Source organism: Suncus etruscus, chromosome 4, assembly GCF_024139225.1.
Source record: "Suncus etruscus isolate mSunEtr1 chromosome 4, mSunEtr1.pri.cur, whole genome shotgun sequence".
In the NCBI taxonomy this organism is placed as follows: Eukaryota; Metazoa; Chordata; class Mammalia; order Eulipotyphla; family Soricidae; genus Suncus; species Suncus etruscus.
In genome coordinates, this window is record NC_064851.1 from 151520199 (window position 1) to 151543623 (window position 23425).

A 23425-nucleotide genomic window follows, 5' to 3' on the forward strand; every position below is an offset into this window, starting at 1 on the left:
TGGTTCCCCAAAAGGTGAATTTTCTCTCTCTCTCTTTCTTTCTTTCTTTTTCTTTCTTTCTTTCTTCTTTGTTTTCTTTCTTTCTCTCTTTCTCTCTTTCTTTCTTTCTTTCTTTCTTTCTTTCTTTCTTTCTTTCTTTCTTTCTTTCTTTCTTTCTCCTTCCTTCCTTCCTTCCTTCCTTCCTTCCTTCCTTCCTTCCTTCCTTCCTTCCTTTTCTTTTCTTTCTTTTTCTCTCTCTCTTCTCCTCCCTCCCTCCCTTCCTCTCCTCCCTCCCTCCCTCCCTCCCAGAAGGTGACTTTTCTATGTCTGGAATTCCGTCTGCCGGTAGCAGTTGCTACTCTTCTTCATGCAAGAACTCTTCTGGTCTCCTCGTCCATCTTCTCTCTCACGACGAGTTATCAGCCGCCAGGGTCATCTTGACTCCGCAGCGGGCCCCACTCGAGGCCTCGTTGAACACCTGAAGGTCACGGTGCCGCAGTGTAGCCGGGAGAAAAGGAAGTTTGCACAGAAGCTGGGCGAGGCCTCACGCGGAGCCGAGCACGCGAGCATCCTCCATCCCTCGGCGCCTCAGAGCGCTTCTCCCCTTCCACGGGGCCGCGCGTGGGCTCCTCCCCTGGCAACAGTAACCAGTAAAAGCCTCGCGAGTTCTCGCGAGAGCCAACCCCTTGTGGAGCGGGGCGGGGAGGGTGGGGTGGGGGAGACAAAGGTGCGGCGCGCTCGGCCTCCTCGGACGTCTCCGTTCGTTTGGCGCTCTTCGCCTCCCGGGCCTTCCCGCGCACGCGCACGCGCAGCCAGCCAGCCAGTCAGTTGCGGGTGTTGGCTGCCCACAGCCGGGCCTCAGCCGCGGCGCGCGCGACCCCGGCGCGACCCCTACGGCGCAAACGCGGCGCGGGCGGGGGGGCGAGGGGCGGAGGGGGACGCAGGGTCGCGCAGGCGCCCTGGGGGGCGCGGAGGCCGCGCAGGCGCAGACGGCGTTCGTCGGAAGACCTTCAGCGGTGCCCTGGCTGTGAGCGTGGAGGGAGACGGACGGGCCCTCGGGTTGCAGGTGAGCGGGCCGGCGTGGGGCGAGGGGCGAGGCGCTGCGACCACTCGGGGGACGCGAGGGGGAGTCCGACGGGGCGCGGAGGGCGGTGGGCGGGGCTTGGTTCCTTGCAGCTCCGGCCGCTTGGCTTCGGGGGAGGCGATGGAGCCGCCCGCCCGAGCGTCTGGACGGTCAGGCCAGGCCCGAGCGAGGGGAGTGGGAGCCCGCACCCCAAATCCACCTCCTCCGCCCAGCCCACCCCGGCGCTGGAATTCTCGTCCCGCACCCCCGGGGCAAGCTCCTCCTGCCACTCTCTTCTCCGGCCCCGGAGGGACGCTGCTCGCCGAGGGAGGAGAAGCGCCAGAGCCCAGCGCCAGAGGCTCGGCTGTCAAACTAGCCAATGCGGGGAGCTCGGGTTCCCGGCATTGGCCTTCCCGGCCCCCCCTTTCTCGATTGCAACCTGGGGTGTTTCAGTAAGCACGGATGCAAACCAGAGCATTGGGGAGCGCCGCCAGAAACCTTCTGGCTCTGCCTCATTGGCAGTAACGTGTCTCTGTGTCTGCCTTTGTATTTCATTTCATTATTTCGTTTTTATTTTTGCTCGATCATACCAGCCACGCATTTCCCACCAGGACCATTGGCCTGACAAGTCCACCGAACTAGGCACGATTGAGAGGACATCCTAATGAAGCCCAGCTACAGAGTCTGGTTTTGAAACAATAAAGCAGGTGTGCCCCAAGATCGTAATTCGTCCCTGAACGAATATTTTTTTAAGTGCGTCTCTTCCCTTGCCAGGAACCGAAAAACCAGATTGTAAAAACCCTAACATTTCCGATACAAATGTTTGTTTTCTATATTTTTTACTCCCCCCCCCAATTCAAGACCTGCCACAATTTCAGAAGTTGCCAGAGTCCTTTTATGCTCATAAAGAGCATAATTGGCAATGTTGCAAAATGTCTAGAAATGTCTAGAAACGACCACTTTTATTTTTAATCAGCATATTTAAAAAAATTGACATTGGTTTACAAGATTGTAATTTCAGGGGTCTAATGCACAACGGGCTGCCTCTTTTCTCTTGATTTCATGTCATTCATACTGCCGCCTTAACAAGTAAGGTTCCTAATTTGAAAAGGTGTTCCATATAATTTTATTAAATTGTGTTAATGTAATTTAAAATGAATTCAATTCAAGAAATGCTTTATAAGTCTTAGGTTCAGGTACGATGGTATAAGTAGAACTTACAGAAGACCAGATTAAGGCAGACTAAATATAAATTAGCTTATAATAGGTAGTTCAAGCATAGCAATTTTTAGAAGAAGTTTTCTGATGTTTCTGGTGTAATAAAATCATTATAACTAATAAATTTAATAATGAATGTGGGTATTCCCCTCCCCCAACTTCTTATTTCTCCCACCTGAATGATCAGTAACTGTCCACATCTGAATGGGCGGTAAAAGGAGGCTGACTTGGGAGCGAGAGGGGATAAGGAGAGTTAGAGAAGTGTAGGAGAGGCATCATCATCAGTAGATTCAACATTAGCAATTGAGCATCATCAAAGAAGCAGCACAGCGGTAGCATCCAGGGAGTTAGTCAACCTGGAAGCCAGTTGGGAAGCCTGGAAAAAGCACTGAAAGGGAGACAGGCAGAGAAAGCCAGAGGAGGAGAGAAGTAGCAGCTAGGAAAAGGCTTAGTTAAAGGCCATGTGAGGAGGTGTACATGGCAGTAGGGACCATGAAAGAAAGCTGGCTGACCCTGAACTTCATCTGACTGCCTTGTGAATCTCCTCCGCCCTCACCCTGCAGACCTTCAGACCAGCCAGGGCCATAGGGGCTGCAGTAGCCGGGTTGAGCCCAGAAAGGCCTCACCATCCCTTACCAACTCTAGGACTCAATAATTTATATTAAGACACAATAAATTCATTCATAGAAACCTGCTTGAGGTTCTTTGTTGGTTTACACTTGACTTTTTTTTTTTTTTTTTTTTGGTTTTTGGGCCACACCCGGCGTTGCTACTGGGGTTACTACTCCTGGCTGTCTGCTCAGAATAGCCTCCTGGCAGGCACGGAGACCATATTGGACATCCGGGATTTGAAACCAACCACCTTAGGTCCCGGATTGGCAGATTGCAAGGCAAACGCCACTGTGCTATCTCTCCGGGCCCTAACTTGACTTTTGAGAAAATTCTTTCCTGTATACAATGAGAACAAAGGGAATGTTTAATGTTTTAGCAGCATTGCTAAGAATTTCTGAGAATTTTGATGTGAAGGTCATACTGGCAGTAGCAAAGCTGGATGAATATTAAACAGGGTGAAAATTAGACACCAGTTTTTGAATGTTAGAAAAAAATCAGTGTGTTTTGGTATTTTTATAAATAAACTAATTACTCAGTAAAAACTTTGAGAGAGGGTATATTCTGGCTGAATTCCTTTCAATTAGTATGGTTTTTCTAATTTAAGAGTTATATTTCAGAATGGCAGAGGTTAATCCTGATGGTTTATTTTTAATTCTCCAAAGAATAAATATGCCTTTATTAATATCTACTCTGAGACATACTAGGTATCTAAAGAAATAAAAACAATCCTAGGGGCTGGAGAGATAGTACAGGGATTAAGGTGTTTGCTTTGCACATACTGACCTCTGTTATATATCCAGCACTGCATATGGTTCCCTGAGTACCACCAGAAATGATCCCTAAGCACAGCCTGGTGTGGTCCAACCCTCCCCTGCCAAAAAAGCAAATATAAAGAAAAATATGCTAATTAGCAACCTGGTACCATTTATAACCCTGAAGATTTCTAATGCATCTATTCTTAAATTCTTTTAAAAAATACCTTGTTACTTTGTTTTTTGGTTTATAATAGCCCAAGAAATGTTGCTGTAGAATGATTTTTGCATTTTTTTTCATCTTAAGTAAAATGGTCTAGCAAAGTATCTTCATGCTCTGAGAAAATTCTGTTCTTTGAAATATAATGAGAAGGATGATCTTTATGAAACTCATGAAAACCCAGAATTCTTGAAAGGTCTTTTTTAAGGTTCACAATGATTCAACACCTTTTAAAGAAGAGAATACTGTGTCTGTTACAGGATGAAACAGCAGGAGGACTGTAGAGGAATAAATACTCAATGATTATTCTCTTGTCCCCAATTTTCTTTGTAAGATATGTGTAGCACACCAGCGTACTGTGACCTAGGGAAGGCTGCCAAGGATGTCTTCAACAAAGGATATGGTAAGTATGCTACTGTAAATTTCAGATTTTGATTAACTTAGTCTTGAAGGAATATTAGTAAAATGTGGTTATGTTAGTTAGCATTAATGAACTTCACAAAGTTTGAAGGGATTAATAGGCTTTTAGACTTCATTTTTTAGTGTCTTTGAAAACATCAAAAAAACACAAACATTAAGAGCATCATAAACTCAAATACAGTTATTACTAACTAACGTAAATCTAAATTTTTTTTTTGCCCTTTCTGGGTAGCCCTGGGATAGTTAAAATGGGATGTAAGTTTCTTCACTTTCAAATAATGACTTTGTTCTCATGTCTGTGAAAACAGCTTTTGTCTTTTTTGCAGTAATACAGATTCTTTGATAGCAAATAGATATTTATCTCTATTTTTAAAACTCAGTCTTTAAATTTTTTATTTTTGTGCTATATATTTTTTATTAACTAGTGACATTGTATGTTTTTTTTTTTTTTTTTTTTTTGGTTTTTTGGGCCACACCCGTTTGATGCTCAGGGGTTACTCCTGGCTAAGTGCTCAGAAATTGCCCCTGGCTTGGGGGGGACCATATGGGACACCGGGGGATCGAACCGCGGTCCTTTCCTTGGCTAGCGCTTGCAAGGCAGACACCTTACCTCTAGCGCCACCTTGCCGGCCCCGACATTGTATGTTTTAAGCTTATGCTTTTTTTTTTTTTATTCTTGTGTAAGTTTTTTTGTATGTGTGTGCTATTCCCAGTGATGCTAGAAATTACTCTTGACTCTGCGCTCAGGCATCACTCCTGGTAGTGCTCAGAGAACCATATGGGATACAGGGGATCAATCTGAGTTGACCTTTTGCAGAGCAAGCACAGTACCAGTGTATTGTCACCTCAAGTTCTGTCACTCAAAGTACTATCACTCCAGCCCCCTTTTGTGTAATCTTTCCTAGTAATTTTGATTCTTAAAATACTGCATATTCCTTTTACTTTTTCTTTAACTTTTAAAATCCTTTTTATTATTTTGAGAGCAGAAAAATTACACGTGTTATTATAATTCAGTCTCTCATAGAACTTTCACCTACTGAGAATACTGTGTGCTTTTTTTGTTTTGTTTTGTTTTTATTTCTGTGGGCATACCTGGTGGCACTCAGAGGTTACTCCTAGTTCTTCACTCAGGAATCATTTCTGGCAGGCTTGGTGGAACCCTATGGGATGCTGGGGATTGAACCCAACTCTGCTGCATGCAAGGCAAATATCCTACCTGCTGTGATATCTGTCTGACCCACTTTGTGCTTTTTGTATGGAATGTACTATAACCTATAGACTACTTGCATAATTTTATTTTATTTTTTGGGGTCTCAGGCTTCATATATGTAAAGCATATACTCTGCTACTTAGCTACATCCTTGGCCCCTTTTTTATAATATTTAAGTTGCAAAATTGGAGTGTATGTCACATTTTGAAAATTTCTGTATTTTTTTGTGTGTGTGTTTAGGCTTTGGCATGGTCAAAATAGATCTTAAAACCAAGTCATGTAGTGGAGTGGTGAGTACCTAATATATTTTTTAATAGCTGTATCATGCTTAGAATCCCTGCTTCTAAGTTGTTTAGTTCCATGAAGTGGTATACCTTTGGCACAGAATTTTATTTTTCTTATGCTTTATCATGCTCAGTTTTCAGTGAGTATTCTCACTTAACCATTTAAACCTTTGACCTTTGACGTTTGGTTGAATTTGGGGAGTAAATACTATTTGTCACAATAAGAACTTTTATAGTCTTACAGAAGCTATGGGGGATGGGGGATGCATATGAATTCACACTTATTTTCTTATTCTATAAGAGAGTATATGCATATATGCATGTATATTTATGTACATATATTTCATATATTTTAAACCCAGGTCATTTTAATACTTTTCATGAATTCATATACATATATATAGACATTAAAATTTTTACATTTTATTTTGGGTTCAAGTTCTACTGCCTTTTTATAAAATTGTTAGTCTTTGACTTTATGAGTATGAAGCAAATGTAGAAATAAAGTACACATTGAAGGTTAGATTTATTTTGGGGGTGGAAAAACCACCCTTAGTGATACTCAGGGCTGACTTCTGGGTCTGTGCTTAGAGATCACTCCCTTTAGGCTCCGGAGGATTATATAGCATGCCAGGGATTGGACCTGAGTAGGCTGTGTGCAAGCTAAATGCTCTACCCACTACTAATGCTTTGGCTATGAGGGTTAGTTTTGATGTTCATAAACTCCTACTATAATGATACAGTAAAAGATATATGGGCATATTTTTAGAGCATTTTTTCAGTGACTCTCAGCAAATATAGTAACTTTATATTTATGTCATTCTTTTATTTATTGATGTTTGGTACTACTTTTTAAACCAGTGCACATTTTATTTCTGGATATAATTTGACTTGAATGCCAGAAGGCATAATAAGGTTTTTTTTGTTTTATTTATTGGGGGGGGGGTCTCTTAAGCAGAACTTAGAAACCTGGGGGTCAGACCTAGAGGTTTTCTGCTCAGTTATACAATCTGGTCAGTTCAGAGATGGCATCTGGCAAGGTGCTGCTCTGATACAGATGTTCCCAGCTCACCAGGGTAATATCCAGTAGTGGTTGGGATGCAAGCAATGCTGGAAGTCCAAAGTCATGCTCTTTACCTCTTCAAGCAATCTCCCTCAGATGGGATGTGGAATTCATAATAAGTATTACCTCATACTGTATAAAATCCTGGTTAGTAATAATCCTTTTTCTGGGGTTTCTAGTGATATATATATATATATATATATATATATATATATGGAACTACTTTATACTTTACTAAGATGGACATATTATATGGCTGTTAAAATGAAAAGTTAGATGCATTTTGAATAGGGTATCATAATTTGTTCAGTTTAGATTTGTGTTGAAAAAAATCAACTAAAATTTTATCTCCCTTTCTTGCTGCTGTGATGTGGGAATATTCATTCAGATGGTAAGAAAGAATAGCTTGTTTGTGTGCTTATTCTTGTGGCTTCATGTTTGTCTTCAGTATTGAATTATGTAAATCATCTCTTGTTCTCTGAGTTATGTTTTTTGAGAGGGATGTGGGGGAACACACCTAGCCATGCTCAGGACTTACTGCTGGCTCTGCACTCGGGTCAGTCCTGGTGGATTTGTGGGGGCATTATGGGATGCTTGGGGTCAAACCTGAGTTGTCCATGTGCAAGGCAAACACCACTATACTATCACTCTGACTCCTTGTCCTAAGTGTTTTAGATTGAATCTCATATGTTATCTGTTAACAGCATTTTTTTGTTTTGTTGTTGTTTTTGTAACTAGCCTTTAATGTAAGCATTATATGCATGTTAAATTGTATTTTGTATTAGTTTTTATGACATAACAGAATTAGACAAAAACTAATTGTGAGTCTTACTGGAACTAAACTTAGAAAACATTCACCCTTCTCTTTATGATTTGTACCTCTGTTATTCACATTTTGACAGCTTTGAACAGAAGTGATAATATCAAGGAAGAAATGTAGACTAATGACTTTTAAGTTGTTTTTTTTTTTTTTTTTTGAGCCACACCCGTTGACGCTCAGGGGTTACTCCTGGCTGTGTGTTCAGAAATTGCTCCTGGCTTCTGGGGGAACATATGGGATGCTGGGGGAATCAAACTGCGGTCCGTCCTAGGCTAGCACAAACAAGGCCTTAACTCTAGAGCCACTGCTCCGGCCCTGACTTTTAAGTTTATTTAAATTATTTATTTTGTCCTAGGACTCAAATCCAGGGCCTTACATGTGATGAGAGATGTGTGTTCTACCCCAGTACCACATCCCTAGTCTAACCACTTTTTTGGGGGGGACCTCACAGCAATGCTCAGGAGACCTTGGTAATATTCCTGCTGTACTTGGCCAAACAGGAGAGAGTGTTCAATGTTTAGAGTGTAGCAGTGTGGTGCAAGGGCCCATCAGGGTCATAACTTGTAGTGTTTGAGGCCTTCTGGGCTTTATATAACATTGCTCTGGGGGTGGATAACCATGTGGTTCCAGGGTCCCTGTGTATGTAAGGTATGTCCCTATTTCCCTGGCACCCACATATACTCTAATCTTAATTTTGTACATTGAATTTTATATTTAGATTACTTTATAAAGTTTATGAAAAGTAAATATTAAAAATGAAAGTTGATCTTACTAAAGAAAAATGATAATTAAATTTGATAATTGTGTACACTATTCCAAAAGACTAGCATTATCACTCTCTACTAACGTTTGACAATAAAGGTACAGCATGATATTCCTTTTTGAAACTTTCTGTGTGCTGTTGATAAACAGATCATAGTTTCCCAGTTGTTTCATCAGCTTAAAGAGTTTGGGTACAAGGTATTAGCTAATGGGTGGATTCATATTGCAGGCCATGAAACAGAACTCGTCAAGGCTGGCAGAATTTTATTACTGCTGGCGGTCTTTCAGAAATGTTCTTTAAAAACAGAGCCAATCAGAATGTGTCTGCTCCCCCTTACAGTTCTTAGACTGTCAGTGACAGCTGGTGACTTTGCTTTCCCTTAGAAGGAGATCTATTTCTAATTGCTCATGTCATATGACTGAAAGGACACCTAACTAGGGAGAAGGATATAATTCAAGGCAGAGTAGTTACTTGATAGAAAGCTCTTTGAACTTGCTTATGCTGATAAAATTATCTGTTTGTTTTAGGGAAGGCCACACCTGACTGCTCAGGTATGGCCTCCTCTCCATACTTACCTGATGCCATTACGGTGGTGCTCAGCTTCTTGTGAGTCAAGCACCTTTCTACTCTACCATCTTTCATATGCTCGTCCATATGCTGGAAATTTTACAGACAAAAATTTTATGGGCAAAAGCAATATATTTTGTAACCTCATTAAAAGGGAGTAGTATAGAGTTTTTTTGTGGGTTTTTTTTTTGTTTGTTTTTGGGCCACACCTGGTGACACTCAGGGATTACTCCTGGCTAGGCGCTCAGAAATCGCTCCTGGCTTGGGGGACCATATGGGTCGCCAGGGGATCTAACCATGGTCTGTCCTAGGTTAGTGTGTGCAAGTCAGATGCCCTATTGCTTGTGCCACTGCTCTGGCCCCATAGAGCTTTTTGTGTTTTGAGACTTTCTTTTACGGATTTGAAAGGTGAAATAGAGAACTGATCAACTTTATCAATTTTTCAAGTAAAATGTTTGAATCAGTATTTTTGTCTTTCAGTAGAGATATTTATTTTTAGCAAAGATCTTTTTTAAAGAAAATAATTTAGGTACCAGTAAATTTCTGGGTTGGGGAATGTTGCAGACAGATGGGGGGGAGCATAATGAGCTTTTTTGTGTGATAATAAAACAAAGAAGAAATTTCCTAGACCCTAATTAGCCCAAACGTTTGAAGAACTAATTCCTTTGATTTGGGAAACCTGAGCTCTTTAGAGATGGAGAAACCTAGGCAATCCTAGGAAAGTGTAGGAGAAGCTACTAGAGAATACCCAGAGTCTGGAGAGATTAAGCTCAGGAGGTCTAGCCCAGGGTAGAAAGCTAAAAACAAAGACCTGTGAGTATAGCTAGAGTAGAGTAGAGTCTAGTATAGTAGGACAATGATAGTTTGGAACTGATCATAGTCGGAACCGATAGCTCTGGACAAGCACTAGGTGCTGAAAATGGAAAAACAGGCAAAGCACCACTCCATTAACAATAGTGCAACCACAGTGTCAAAAAGGAAAGAGAGGTGAAGAGAGAAAGAGTGAGAGAGAGAGAGAAGCAATTTGCCTGCCCTAGAGCAAGACGGGGTGGAAGGAAAGAGAAGACATTGGTAATGGGAAGAGTGAAGGATGGTGTTATATTGTATTATGAAACCCAACAATGAACGATTTTGTAACCGCAGTGCTTAAATAAAGCAATTTGAAAAAAAGAATATGAAATGGTTCAAGGCTAGATGAATAACTTTTATGTATTCAGAAAACTTCAGGCCAAGAGAGTTTGGAGAAATTGTTTTTTCTCAGAGCCTTTCTTTAACTTCTCCAAAGCCATTTCCTGCTTTTCCTACTCTGGAGAAACCTATATTCTCTCTTGAGCATGTATGTATCTCTCTTTCTCTCTCCTTGTATTTTTCTAAGTAAATTTCAATGAAATTACTTTGCTTTACTAAAAACAAATAAAAAATAAAGGGAATTAAAATCACCCATTTAATAAAAGAATATATGGAGCAAGATATAATGAGAGATAAAGTAATTGAAAGGCTTAATATAGGTTAAAATATTTAAAGATTACAGAAAAAAAAAAGTAGAAAATAAATGACACGGGGCCGGAGAGATAGCATGGAGGTAAGGCGTTTGCCTTTCATGCAGGAGGTCATCGGTTCGAATCCCGGCGCCCCATATGGTCCCCAGTGCCTGCCAGGAGCAATTTCTGAGCCTGGAGCCAGAAATAACCCCTGAGCACTGCCGGGTGTGACCCAAAAATCACAAAAAAAAAAAAAATGACACACGGTTTTTGGAAGGGAAAGACCCTAGGGTTGTAAGTTCTAAGGTTGAAAGACCCTTGTAAGTCCTAAGGTTGAAAAACTCTTGGCACCTCCTGCATCCAGTGCTTACTTTAATTCAACCTACTGAACTATCTCCCTGGCCCCTGTATTGATTTCTGGTGCCTTGAACACTAAAATGAATATTTTCTATTTGATGAGCTGATTTTCTTTCTTGTTTTTTTTCCTTCACTAGTCATACCCACCTATGCTCAGTCTTTATTTCAGCCTTTGCTCTTAGGGATCACTCTTGATAGTACAGGGGGACTATATGGGATGCCAGGAATTGAACCTAGGTTGGCTGTGTGCAAGGCAAACTCCTCATTTACTGTACTGCCAAATGTCAAATTTTTTTGTTTGTTTTGGTTTGGGTTTGGCCACACCTGGATATGTTCAGGGGTTATTCCTGGTTCTGCACTTAATGGATCACTCCTGAATGACTTGAGTGTGGTCAGGGGTCCATAGGGTTGAATTGCATGGCTGCATGCAATGCAAACAACCTATCTGCTGTACTGTCTCGCCAGCTTTTTGATGAGTTGATTTTCAAGTATTTGTTTCTTCTTAGGAATTTTCTACTTCTGGTCATGCCTACACTGATACAGGGAAAGCATTGGGCAACCTAGAGACCAAATACAAGGTCTGTAACTATGGACTTACCTTCGTCCAAAAATGGAACACAGACAATACACTTGGAACAGAAATATCCTGGGAGAATAAGGTAAGAAAAGATTTTGAGTTAGATTTGTCTTGTAGATAAGTGATGAACAGATCCCAAACATAATCTGAATGAGATCTTACTCTATAAGTGTAGTAATTACACTTTTGTCATGGAGCCTTTTTGGTATTTTTACATTTCTAGAAAGTTAAGACTGTGTGTGATGATAGTTATTTTTTCATCTGATTCGTTCATTTTCTTGCTTATTATATAATTGAACTGGGTAGTAGACCCAATGGCACAGATAAAATATAGTCTCGTTTCATTTTATAGTTGTTGCAAAATTGAAAATTATTTCTGAAACTACATGCTTTTTTTTGTTTTTTTTGTTTTGGTTTATTTTGGTTTTTGGGTCACACCTGGTGGTAACCAGGGGTTATTCCTGGCTCTACACTCAGAAATTGCTCCTGGGCAGGCTTGGGGGACCATGTGGGACACTGGGAATTAAATGGGTATCTGTCCTATGTTGGCCTCTTGCAAGGCAAATGCCCTGCCACTGTGCTATCGCTCCAGCCTTCTGAAATTACATGTTTTTATTTTTACTTTATTGATTTTTATTTGTTTGTTTTTGGATCACATCTGGCAGCACTTAGGGTTACTCCTGGCTCTGTGCTCAGAAAATTGCTCCTGGTAGGCTCGGGAGACCATATGGGATACCGGGAATCGAACCAGGTCCCTCCCAGGTTGGTCGCAAGCCCCACTGCTGTGCTATCTCTCCAGCCCCAAATTAAATGTTTTTAAAAGAATTCTCTCATTAGAATTTGCCAAATACGGGGCCGGAGAGATAGCATGGAGGTAAGGCGTTTGCCTTTCATGCAGAAGGTCATCAGTTTGAATCCGGCTTCCCATATGGTCCCCCTGTGCCTGCCAGGAGCAATTTCTGAGCATGGAGCCAGGAGTTTCCCCTGAGCACTGCCGGGTGTGACCCAAAAACCACAAAAAAAAAAAAAAAAAAAAAAAAAAAGAATTTGCCAAATACTTGAAGTATGACTATAAATACATTGCTATATAAATACGCACATAGTTGAATAAATTACTTACGTTGGTTTGTTAAATGTCAGATTGTTACACTAATTTCAAGGAAGTATGGTAATATTGTTGTGCTGTATATTGTTTCCATATTATAATTTATGTTATTTACAATAATAGAATTTGATGTGCACATTCTAGTGTTTTTTAATAAGAAAATCATGATGAAGAAACCACAGTAAGGGGACCAGGAAGAATGAAGAGTTAGTTTATGAAATAAATTGACTTTAGCTATGGATGACTTTTTGTTTAATCTGAGAATTTATTTCTTGAGAAAAATAAGATTGAAAATTGCTAATTGTCAATTTTTCTTTTCCAGTTGGCTGATGGATTAAAACTGACGCTTGATACCATATTTGTACCGAACACAGGGTAATTATACAAGAAGCCTTTTCTGAATTGTTTCATAGCCTCTAGAGAGAGAAGGATGGAGAATAGATGGAGTTTGTGATGAAAAGTTTAGATGCAGGGAAAACTTAGGAATTGTTTGTTGGTGGGAGAGAGAGGAAGGATAGGGAGAGAGAGAGCAGAGAGAGAGAGATATGTAAAGAGATAGGATAAACTGTTGAGGAAGGATCATATTTAAATTAGAAAATTATGCACATGAGCAAAAACGTATAAATCTAGTAGAATAAGAAAAATATATAGGACATAAAGGAATCTAAAGACTCATTTCATGCAGCTATTCTAACATTTGTGGATTTGATGTTTTTGTTTTTGTTTTTTTTCTGAAAGTTAAAAATTTTTTTTAACTTCTTAGGAATGTAGTTTACTCAGTATAGAGAACTAGAAAGAGTGATTCCGCTTGCTGACTTACCTTTGTAAATCACCCTGATTTCTTTGCTTTAATTTCTTCATCTAAGAAAATAAAGATTTTGTTGTTTCTTTTTTTTTTTTTGGTTTTTGGGTCACACCCGGCAGCGCTCAGGGGTTTCTCCTGGCTCTATGCTCAGAAATCGCCCCTGGCAGGCACAGGGAACCATATGGAATGCCGGGTTTCGAACCACCATCCTTCTGCATGCAAGGCAGAAGCCTTACTTCCACGCTATTTCTCTGGCCCCAGATTTTGTTGTTTCTAATTGAAAGCTCAAAGTACATGAAAGCAAATAGTGTTTCTTAATTGAGGCATTTATTTTTTTATTTTTTTATTTTTATTTTTTGTTTTTGGGCCACACCCAGTGGTGCTCAGGGGTTACTCCTGGCAGGCTCAGGAGATCATATGGGATGTAGGGGATCAAACTTGGATCTGTCCTGGATCAACAGCGTGCAAGGCAAATGTCCTACCACTGTGCTATTGGCCCCATGAAGCATTTCTTTCTTTTGTTTTTGTTTTTTGGGCCACACCTGGTGAAACTGACGCTTCAGTTTCAGGGGTTACTCCTGGCTATATGCTTAGAAATCACTCCTGCCTTGGGGACCATATGGGATGCAGGGGGATTGAACTGTGGTCAGGCCTAGGTCATCCGCATCCAAGGCAAATGCCCTACCACTGCGCCACCACTCTGGTCCCCCATGAAGCATTTCTTTTTTATTGGTTTTGTTTTTGGGTCACACCCAGCAGCTCTCAGGGGTTGCTCCTGGCTCTATGCTCAGAAATCACTCCTGGCAGGCTCGGGGAACCATATCGGATGCTGGGATCCGAACCACCGTCCTTCTGCATGCAAGGCAAATGCCCTACCTCCATGCTATATCTCTGGCCCCATGAAGCATTTCTTAACTGAAGCAACAGATAACTGCTACACTGTTATTTGATATTGATACTATGTTTTTTTGTCTAGCTCTTCAAAAAATTTCTTTTCCATCCTTCTAACATTGATAAATAAAGACTATAACCTTGGCAGGAGGGATATGACTCAGGGACATGTTAGTACACATCCTTTGCATGTGGGAGAGCTGAAGTCAATCTGCTTTGCCCCCAAGCACTACTGGGAGTGACCCCTGAGCAGCATGCCAGGTGTGCTCATAAAATAAGTAGAGAAACACTAATAATATGCTTATTGAAGAGCTGACCCCTTTAAAAAAGTACATCTTATCTTTTGTCATAATTGGATATTTGGAAAACTTCAAGGAAATTTTGCCTCTGAATGTATATATATTTGGATGATTAATTTGGTACTGAAATACCATATATATATATTATTTTTTTGTTTTTTTTTTTTGGTTTTTGGGCCACACCCAGTAACGCTCAGGGGTTACTCCTGGCTATGTGCTCAGAAGTTGCTCCTGGCTTGGGGGACCATATGGGACACCGGGGGATCAAACCGCAGTCCGTCCAAGGCTAGCACAGGCAAGGCAGGCACCTTACCTTTAGCGCCACCGCCCAGCCCGAAATACCATATTTTTATGCTTTTATTTATGCCTTCATCAAACACCATATAATTTGAGCTTAGAATAAAGATTACAATTAAGTTTAAAAATAAGGTGAGGGGCTGGGGGAGAGATAGCACAGTGGTAGGGTGTTTGCCTTGCATGCAGAAGGACAATGGTTCGAATCCCAGCATCCTGTATGGTCCCCGAGCCTCCCGGGGGCAATTTCTGAGCATAGAGCCAGGAGTAGCCCTGAGCACTGCCAGGAGTGACCCAAAACCCAAAACCCAAAAATAAAAGTGGGCGTGGGGAGCTAATTAAGTATATATCATATCTTTTTTGTTTTTGGTTGTGGGCTACACCCAATGACGCTCAGGGATTACTCCTGGCTATGCACTCAGAAATGGGGACCATATGGGACGCGAGGGATCGAACCGAGGCCTGTCCTGGGTCAGCCGCATGCAAGACAAATGCCCTACCACTTGTGCCACCGCTCCGGCCCCAAAATATCTGTCATATCTTAACAAATTTGTTTTTGTAGCCTAAGTCATTTGATATATTTTTACTGTATACATACCATTGCTAAAGCAGTATTTTTTTGGAAGTGAGTGGAGATCTTACTCTCAGGATTTCTGGACAGTTGAAGAAAGTCATGTGATCTTCATGTTGTTTTGTTTTGTTTGTTTTTACAGAAAGAAGAGTGGGAAATTGAAGGCATCCTATAGACGGGATTGCTTCAGTCTTGGCAGTAGTGTTGACATAGATTTTTCTGGACCAACCATTTATGGCTGGGCTGTGTTGGCCTTTGAAGGTTGGCTTGCTGGTTATCAGATGAGTTTTGATACAGCGAAATCCAAACTGTGTCAGAATAATTTTGCCCTGGGTTACAAGGCTGCAGACTTCCAGCTGCATACTCATGTGTGAGTGTTTATATTTCATTCCTTTTCTTAGTTCCAGTGCGATTAACTTTAAAGATGGTAGCCATGTTTAGTATGTTGAGAAGGCAAAAAGTGATGATAGTGGTATTTAATTTGCCTTGATGGATATTCAGTCATACTCTAAATCTATAGCTTATGGAAAAAGGCAAAAAATTGCCAGAGGTTAGACTAGAGACATTTTGCTGGGCCATTCCCTCATTCTGCACTACAAACTTTTAGAAGCTCAAATTCTGCAGAGGGCTTACACACAGGAGTCTCAAACTCGCGGTCCACGGGCCGCAAACGGCCCTCCGTACAACATTTTGTGGCCCTGCCCTAGAGGAATCTTGTTTTGTTTTGTTTTGTTTTAGTTGTTTGGGTCACACCCCCCAATGTTCAAGGCTTACTACTGACTTTGCACTCAAGGATCACCCCGACTTTGCCTCCTGTGGTCCTCAGGTAAATTGAGTTTGAGACCCCTGCTGTGTCACCTCCTTATGTGACATACTACCATTAGGAAATTTTCCTGCTTCATGTGGTACCCTACTTGTCTTGATAGTATCTGGAAACAAAAGGTCTCTCCAAATAATTAAGCACATTGAGTTAAATAGAGTTATATGAAGTTGAAGTCTGAGCATCCTGGCACATCCTATTGTTTAAAGCCCAGCTACCCTTAATGAATTCAGATATAGCGGAATTAAAGCGATCCTGGATTTAATTCTGTACATTGCATTAGGTTTTTAACATTTAGTTTATTATTTATTTTTGAGGTGTTTTGAGCAATACCTGGTCATGCTCAGGGACTATTCCTGGCTCTATGCTCAACTGGGGTTGGTTGCATGTACTTTTTTCTTTGGCCCAGTTTTGGACTTTTAAATTATTTTATCTCTTGACCTATAGGTACTATTGCTATACCAGAAAGAAAAAGCAAAGGACAAACTGAGTTTTGAAATATTGCAGATTGCTTTCCACCAGACATCCTAACTTAGGATAACAAAAATATGTCACAGTATTTCTTCGTGAAATAGATGAGACAGTATTAATAGAAAAAACAGATAGTATAGTAGGCAAGACAATTGCCATATATGCAGGTAACCTGGGTTTGTTCCTGGTACCACATGTTATCAATCTCCTGAGCTCTTCAAGAGTGGTTCCTAAGCACAGAACCATGAGTAAGCCCTGAACATAGCTGGGTGTACCTCCCATGCTCCAATTCCCCCCTAACAATCAGTATCTGGGACAGATAGTACAGTGGATAAGGCACTTGCCTTATGTGCAACTGACTTGGGTTTGAACCCAGCATCACCTGTGGTCTCCCAAACCACACCAGGAGTGATGCCTAAGCCAGGAGTAAGTCCTGAGCATATTTAGTTATTTCCCTAAACCTCCCTCCAAAAAAATTAATGGAAAAATCAGGGACTGACTTTGGAATGCTTTAAAGTAGTAGTTTATGTACTATAGGTATGGTAGTAGGGAGTGTCTTAACTCTGGGATTTTGTTTAAAATGAATTCAAAATTGGCTTTATTCCTATACAGTGTATTTTTATTTGTAGAATTTTTACTGAGCTTTACTTTAAAATTTTTTAATTCTTTGAGCACTCAATGAGGTATCATTTTTACTTCACATGATTATATTTTTTACATAGTTGAATGTAAGTAGCCAATTGAATTAAGTTGTTTTGGTTTGGTTTAGTTTTGTTTGTTTTGGTTATACTTAGTGGTTTCAGATTTTATACCTGGCATAGCTTGGGATCAAATGTGCCGAGGATTAAATCCAGTGGTTTATATGTAAGTCAAATGCCCTACCTATTGTGCTATCTCTTCAGCCCTGAACTAAGTTTTACTACTGTGTTTAAATTAGGTTTATCTATTTGTTATAAAATACTCTGCTGGGTTTAGTATTTAGTAGTCATTCATGCTAAACTTTTGTCATAATCTATAGTTTCAAAGTAAGATTCTTATTTAGATCTATTTATGTCATAGTAATGTACAAACTAGATATTTATGACTTTTTTTTAATACCATGAAAAACAGGAACGATGGCACTGAATTCGGAGGGTCTATCTATCAGAAGGTTACGGAGAAGGTTGAAACATCAATAAATCTTGCTTGGACAGCTGGCAGTAACAACACCCGTTTTGGCATCGCTGCTAAATACAGGCTGGATTGTAGAACTTCTTTATCTGTAAGAATGTGCTACACAGATTGGATCTATCTATTTTTAGGAGTTACAACTGGGTCAGCTCCATGCAAGGCGAACACCCTACCTTATGTTTATCATTCTGGTTACAAAGAACCAGTTTTTTTCTTCTTTCTTCTTTCTTCTCCCTCCCTCCCTCCTCCCTCCCTCCCTCCCTCCCTCCCTCCTCCCTCCCTCCCTCCCTCCCTCCCTCCTCCCTCCCTCCCTCCCTCCCTCCCCTTCCCTCCCTCCCCTCCCTCTCTCCCTCCCTCCCTCCCTCCCTCCTTTTTATGTTTTTTTATTTAACCAACTTTATTACATACATGATTGTATTTGGGTTTCAGTCATGTAGAGAACACCACCCATCACCAGTGCAACATTCCCATCACCAATGTCCTTAATCTCCCTCCTCCCCAAAGAACCAGTTTTTGAATTTTTTTGATCTTTTAGATTGATTGGGTTTCTTCTTTTTATTTATTTTTATTTATTTTTTTGGGTCTCTATTTCATTAATTCCTTTCTTCTGCTTGTTTTGGGTGCCTTTTGCTTAAGCTATGTAGTTGTTATTTATATAAGAAGGCATCTTTCTTCCTATGAATTTGAATTGCTATGAATATTCATTTTTACACTGTGTTTTGGTAACTCATGTTTTTATTGTGATTTATTTTCAGAAATCTTTTATTTTTTATTTTCAGAAATCTTTTAATTTCTACTTTGATTTCCTCTATGACCTGTGCATCTTTTTTTTAAGTTTGCCTTTTACATAAATAGCATGTACTCATATCCCTTGCCTCTTTCAAAATTTTGGATTCTTTTTATTTTGTTTTTGTTTTGGGGTCACACCTAGTGATGCTCAGGGGTTGCTCCTGACTCTGTGCTTAGAAATTACTCCAGAGAGGGCTAGTGTGATAACACAGTGGTAGGTCTCGTGCAGAGCCACTGAGTGTGGCCCCCCAAAAAACAAAACAAAATAAAAAAGGGAATTTACTCCAGGCAGGCTTGGAGAAACATGTGGGATGCTGAGAATTGAACCCTGGTCAGTCACTTTCAAAGCAAACACCCTACCTGTTGTGCTAAGCTTACATAACCTACATTATTTTTTGGTTTGTTTTCCTTTTTTAGGGGGGTGGGTGGTGGGTGGGTGCACACCTGGTGATGCTCAGGGTACTGCTGGCTATGCACTCAGAAATCACTCCTGGCTTGGGGGACCATATGGGATTTTGGGAATCAACTGAAGTCAGGCCTAGGTCAGCCGCATGGAAGGCAAACATTCTACCGCTGTGCTATCGCTCCAGCCCGTTTTCCTTTTTAATTATTTTCTTTTTGTTATTTTCTTTTTTGGGGCCACACCTGACAGCAGTCAGGTTACTCCTGGCTTTGTGCTCAGAAAGTACTCCTGGCAGGCTCAGAGGACCATGTGGGATGCTGAGGATTGAACCCAGGTCAGCTGTGTGCAAGACAAATACCCTCTCCACTGTGCTATTGCTCCAGCCCCTAAGCTTACATTCTTAAGGTCTCTAACTATTCCTACCAATCCTCTTGACTTCTTAAAAGATTTCTCTTTTGGAGTTGGAGAGATAGCATAACGGTCGGGTGTTTGCCTTACACACAACTGATCCAGGACAGACAGTGGTTCTAAACCCGGTATCCCATATGGTTCCCTGTGCCTGCCAGGAGCAATTTCTGAGCACAAAACCAGGAGTTAGTTAATCCCTGAGCGCCACCAGGTTTGACTCAGAACCACCCCCCCCCCCCAAAAAAAAAAAGATTTCTCTTTTTATTAAATTTTTAGCTTTAGTAATCTTGAAGTACACTAAAACCTAATAGCTTTGGAAACCTATTGAACTTAATTTTTACAACATGTATTGTTTTCTAACTGATATTTTTTCATTTTTCTTATCTTAGGCTAAAATAAATAATGCCAGTTTGATTGGACTGGGTTATACTCAGACTCTCCGACCAGGTAAGTAAAGAAGTTATCAATGGGGGTTGAGTAGTAGGTATAGAAGAATAATGAAAATAACATACAGAGGGGACAGAGTGATAGCACTGTGATAGAGCGTTTGCCTTGCACACTGCCGACCTGGGACAGACCCCCGGGGGTGATCCCCAGCATCCCATATGGTCCTTAGAGCCTGCTAGGAGTGATTTCTGAGTGCAGAACTAGGAGCCAGGTGTGGCCAAAAATAGTAATAATCTACAGAGCAACCTATGTAGGGTTGGTTCAGATCTTTTTGTGATGTGATTTTTTTTATATGAAGTAAAACAAGTCAAGTACTTTCTTTAGATATTATTTCTAGGGCTAAAGAGATAGTACAGGAATTAAGACTCTTGCCTTGAAACCATGGTTAGATCCCCAACTTCACATACCAGAGTACTTCCAGGTCTGGCCCCAATCCCATCCCCTCAAAAGCTTCTAACAATGAACTGTTCTGGTTTTTGAGTGAGAGTGATCACTTGAAGTTTTGTTTGTTTCTGTTTTGTCGCCACACCCAGCGTTACTCAGGGGCTACTCCTGTATTTGGGCTCAGGAATTGCTCTTGTCTGGCTTAGACTATATGTGGTACCAGGAATCGAACTTAGGTTGGCAGCATGCAAGGCAAATGCCCTAGCCATTGAATGATTGTTCTGGCCCAGTCACTTAAAATTCGTAAGACTGAACTTCAGATAAAGTGATATAATAATTATGGTTTGGTCATTATAATAGATAACACTGTTTAGTAAGAACTATGGGCTTCTGACTCTTAGCTGCCAATTCCCATACTGTTGATTCTATCACTGTTTCTAAGAAATGCAGATCTGATTGTAATACTTGTTATTATGGTATTTTTTTTCCCCTAGGAGTCAAACTGACCCTATCAGCTTTAGTTGATGGAAAGAACTTCAATGCAGGAGGTCACAAGGTTGGGCTGGGATTTGAACTAGAAGCTTAATTTTGATTTTGAGTGACGCATCAGATTTTCCCTTGGAGGTGAAGAGAAATGAACCCACTATGTTTTGGCCTTAAAATTCTTTGAAATTTCAAAAGTGTGAACTTTGTATTCTTCCAAAGAATTGTATCCCTCCCCATATCGAAGTCTACAGAGATCGCAGGTCCATTCTAAGGGAGGTGCTTGAAGGCATGGAAGTTGTCATGTTTGTGCCACATTTCAATTCAGTTCTGCAGTATTATTTTGTTTTCCTCCGCAACAATGTAGTGTCATGTTATAAAGGAAATGACCTGATCTTCCAGTTTGTACATCACGTCCTGCATGTCCCACATCACTTTTTCATGACCTTTTAATATATTGATCTCTGTGCTATAGTGGAATCTTTGGTTTTGCATCACAGTAACAATAAAATAAACCCATCACATTTGAAACATAATTGCTTTCTGATTCACTAATGATGGTTTTCTTAAATTTGGTGTGGTTGATTTTGGTTTGAAAAATTATCGTTATGTTGGGATATGTATCTGAAATATCTGCTATTGTCCCTTCCACATTTATTGTTTCACTCTTATTCTTCTGCAAAAAAGACCAAGGAGAGAAGCAGTGAGTTTGTTTTTCTGGGCAGAGCACATCTGTTTAAATACTTGCATCCAGTTGCAGAGTGATATAGAAGTATATTGATAGCTTCATAAAGCTTCTGAGAAAGAATATGAATGGGCGAAAAGACAGAGCAAAAGAAAGATTGTGATTGACGGGAAATACTACCGGGAAGAGATTTGGTAGGAACTCACTGCTTTTGAGGCTTGTCCTGGGCCTTAGGAAAAATGTATAGTTTTTTGGTTTTGAGTCACACTTGGAAGTGCTCGGGGCTTACTCCTGGCTCTGTGCTCAGGGATCACTCTTGGTGGACTCATGGACCAAAGGGAGTGATGGGATCGGTCGCATGCAAAGCAGATACTACCCACTATACTATCTCTTTTAGCCCCTCAGTAAAGTATTTGATTGATTACTAAGGGTCAAGGATAGAGCTTTCTAGTAGATCACTTTTCTTGCAGATCTGAGACTCTGGATTCCATTTCTAGCACACATAGAAATAACATTAAAAAATTATCAATGAACAGAAATAGAGATTTAGAAAAGGAGTTGAGAGTAATAGGGATAACTGGTAAATTATCCTTTCGAAAAAATTAATTTTTAAGTACTAAAGGATTAGAGAAAGAGCTCAAAGGATTGAACAGGTGCTTTGTATATAGGAGGTCCTGTGGTCTTGATTTGATATATAGCATTACATGGGCCTCGTAGTAACACCAGGAACAACTAAGAACAAATCCAGAGTAGTCCCTGAGCACCCTAAGATCTGGCTTTTTCTTCCCCGAACTGCAGGTTATAGTAAATTAGGTCAGTTTAGACATATCTAAAAGTAAAATTTCCATTCCTGGGGCCGGAGAGATAGTATGGAGATAAGGCATTTGCCTTTCATGCAGAAGGACGGTGGTTCGAATCGAATCCCGGCATCCCATATGGTCCCCTATGCCTGCCAAGGGCGATTTCTGAGCATGGAGCCAGGAGTAACCCCTGAGCGCTGCCGGGTGTGACCCAAAAACCAAAAAAAAAAAAAAAAAAACCATTTCTTTTAGATTTTTTTCCCACCATCAGTGGATATAGATTTTCCAGATTTTTAGTGCCTTTTTGCTTTTATTTTTTTGTGCCACACTTGGCAATTTTTAGGGTTATTATGACTCTGTATTTAGGAATCAATTGTAGCAGAGCTTCGGGCCATATGGAATACCAGGGCTCAAACCTGGGTCGTCCACATGCAAGGCAAGCTCCCTACCTGCTGTACTATCACTAAGGTCCCTTCAGTCTCTTGAGAGAACATGCTCATTTAGAAACATGAAGTGTAAAAAAGTAAAAAAAAAAAAAAGAAACATGAAGTGTTACAATATACATCATTTCATAACATTTTAAATTTAATGCATCCTCTTTGGGGGGCCAGAGCTATAGCATAGCAGAAGGGCATTTCCCTTGCATATGGCTGATCCGGGATGGACCCAGATTTGATCCCCGGCATTCCATAATGTCTCCTGAGCTTGCCAGGAGCGATTTCTGAGTGCAGAGCCAGAAGTAACCCCTGAGTGCCACAGGGTATGGCCCCAAAATGAAAAAGCCTTGGGGTTCTGGTTTGGGGGGAGTTTACACCCATGTTGTGTTCAAAAGCCACTATTTGTGCAGTGGTTGGGAGTCCCATGAGCCCCACATGCGAAGCTTTTAGATCTATCTTCCTTGGCCTCCCCCATATGCCTTGTTTTTAATTAATTTAAACTTTCATATAAATGTGATTCTTCAAATTTAGCTGTTTCCTTTTTGCTGTATTCAGTGTTTTTGTTTCATAAATTGTGCTGCCTTCACTATCTTTGTTCTTTTATATTCCTTCATGTCTGTGATTATTTCCATAGCAGTATTTAGTAGAACTCTGAGATGATGAAAAGGAACTGATCTGTATTGTCACATATAATATGTGATAGTATCCATATATGGATACTTGAAATGTAAATCAGCCATAGAACTGATTTCAGTTCTTTCATTATAATTTAATTCT

General features: G+C 40.7%; 1 protein-coding gene across 1 annotated transcript; it reads left to right on the plus strand.

Moving 5' to 3' along the window:
• The first annotated feature begins 959 nt into the window (after positions 1-959).
• VDAC3 (voltage dependent anion channel 3) lies at positions 960-21262 on the plus strand. Its single transcript, XM_049771921.1, has 10 exons — positions 960-1045; positions 4179-4247; positions 5715-5764; positions 7210-7212; positions 11316-11468; positions 12814-12866; positions 15494-15721; positions 17753-17903; positions 19802-19859; positions 20738-21262. The coding sequence occupies exons 2-10, from the start codon at positions 4181-4183 to the stop codon at positions 20827-20829; spliced, it is 855 nt and encodes a 284-aa protein (XP_049627878.1). The 5' UTR covers positions 960-1045; positions 4179-4180; the 3' UTR covers positions 20830-21262.
• The last annotated feature ends 2163 nt before the right edge of the window (positions 21263-23425 follow it).

What these genes read in the sequence shown, in the direction of transcription:
- VDAC3 (XM_049771921.1), top strand. Translation starts at nt 4,181, where the DNA reads ATGTGTAGCACACCAGCGTACTGTGACCTAGGGAAGGCTGCCAAGGAT. An exon ending in TTCCAGCTGCATACTCATGT is followed by an intron (nt 15,722 to 17,752) that starts GTGAGTGTTTAT and finishes CATGAAAAACAG; the next exon opens with GAACGATGGCACTGAATTCG. An exon ending in TACTCAGACTCTCCGACCAG is followed by an intron (nt 19,860 to 20,737) that starts GTAAGTAAAGAA and finishes TTTTTCCCCTAG; the next exon opens with GAGTCAAACTGACCCTATCA.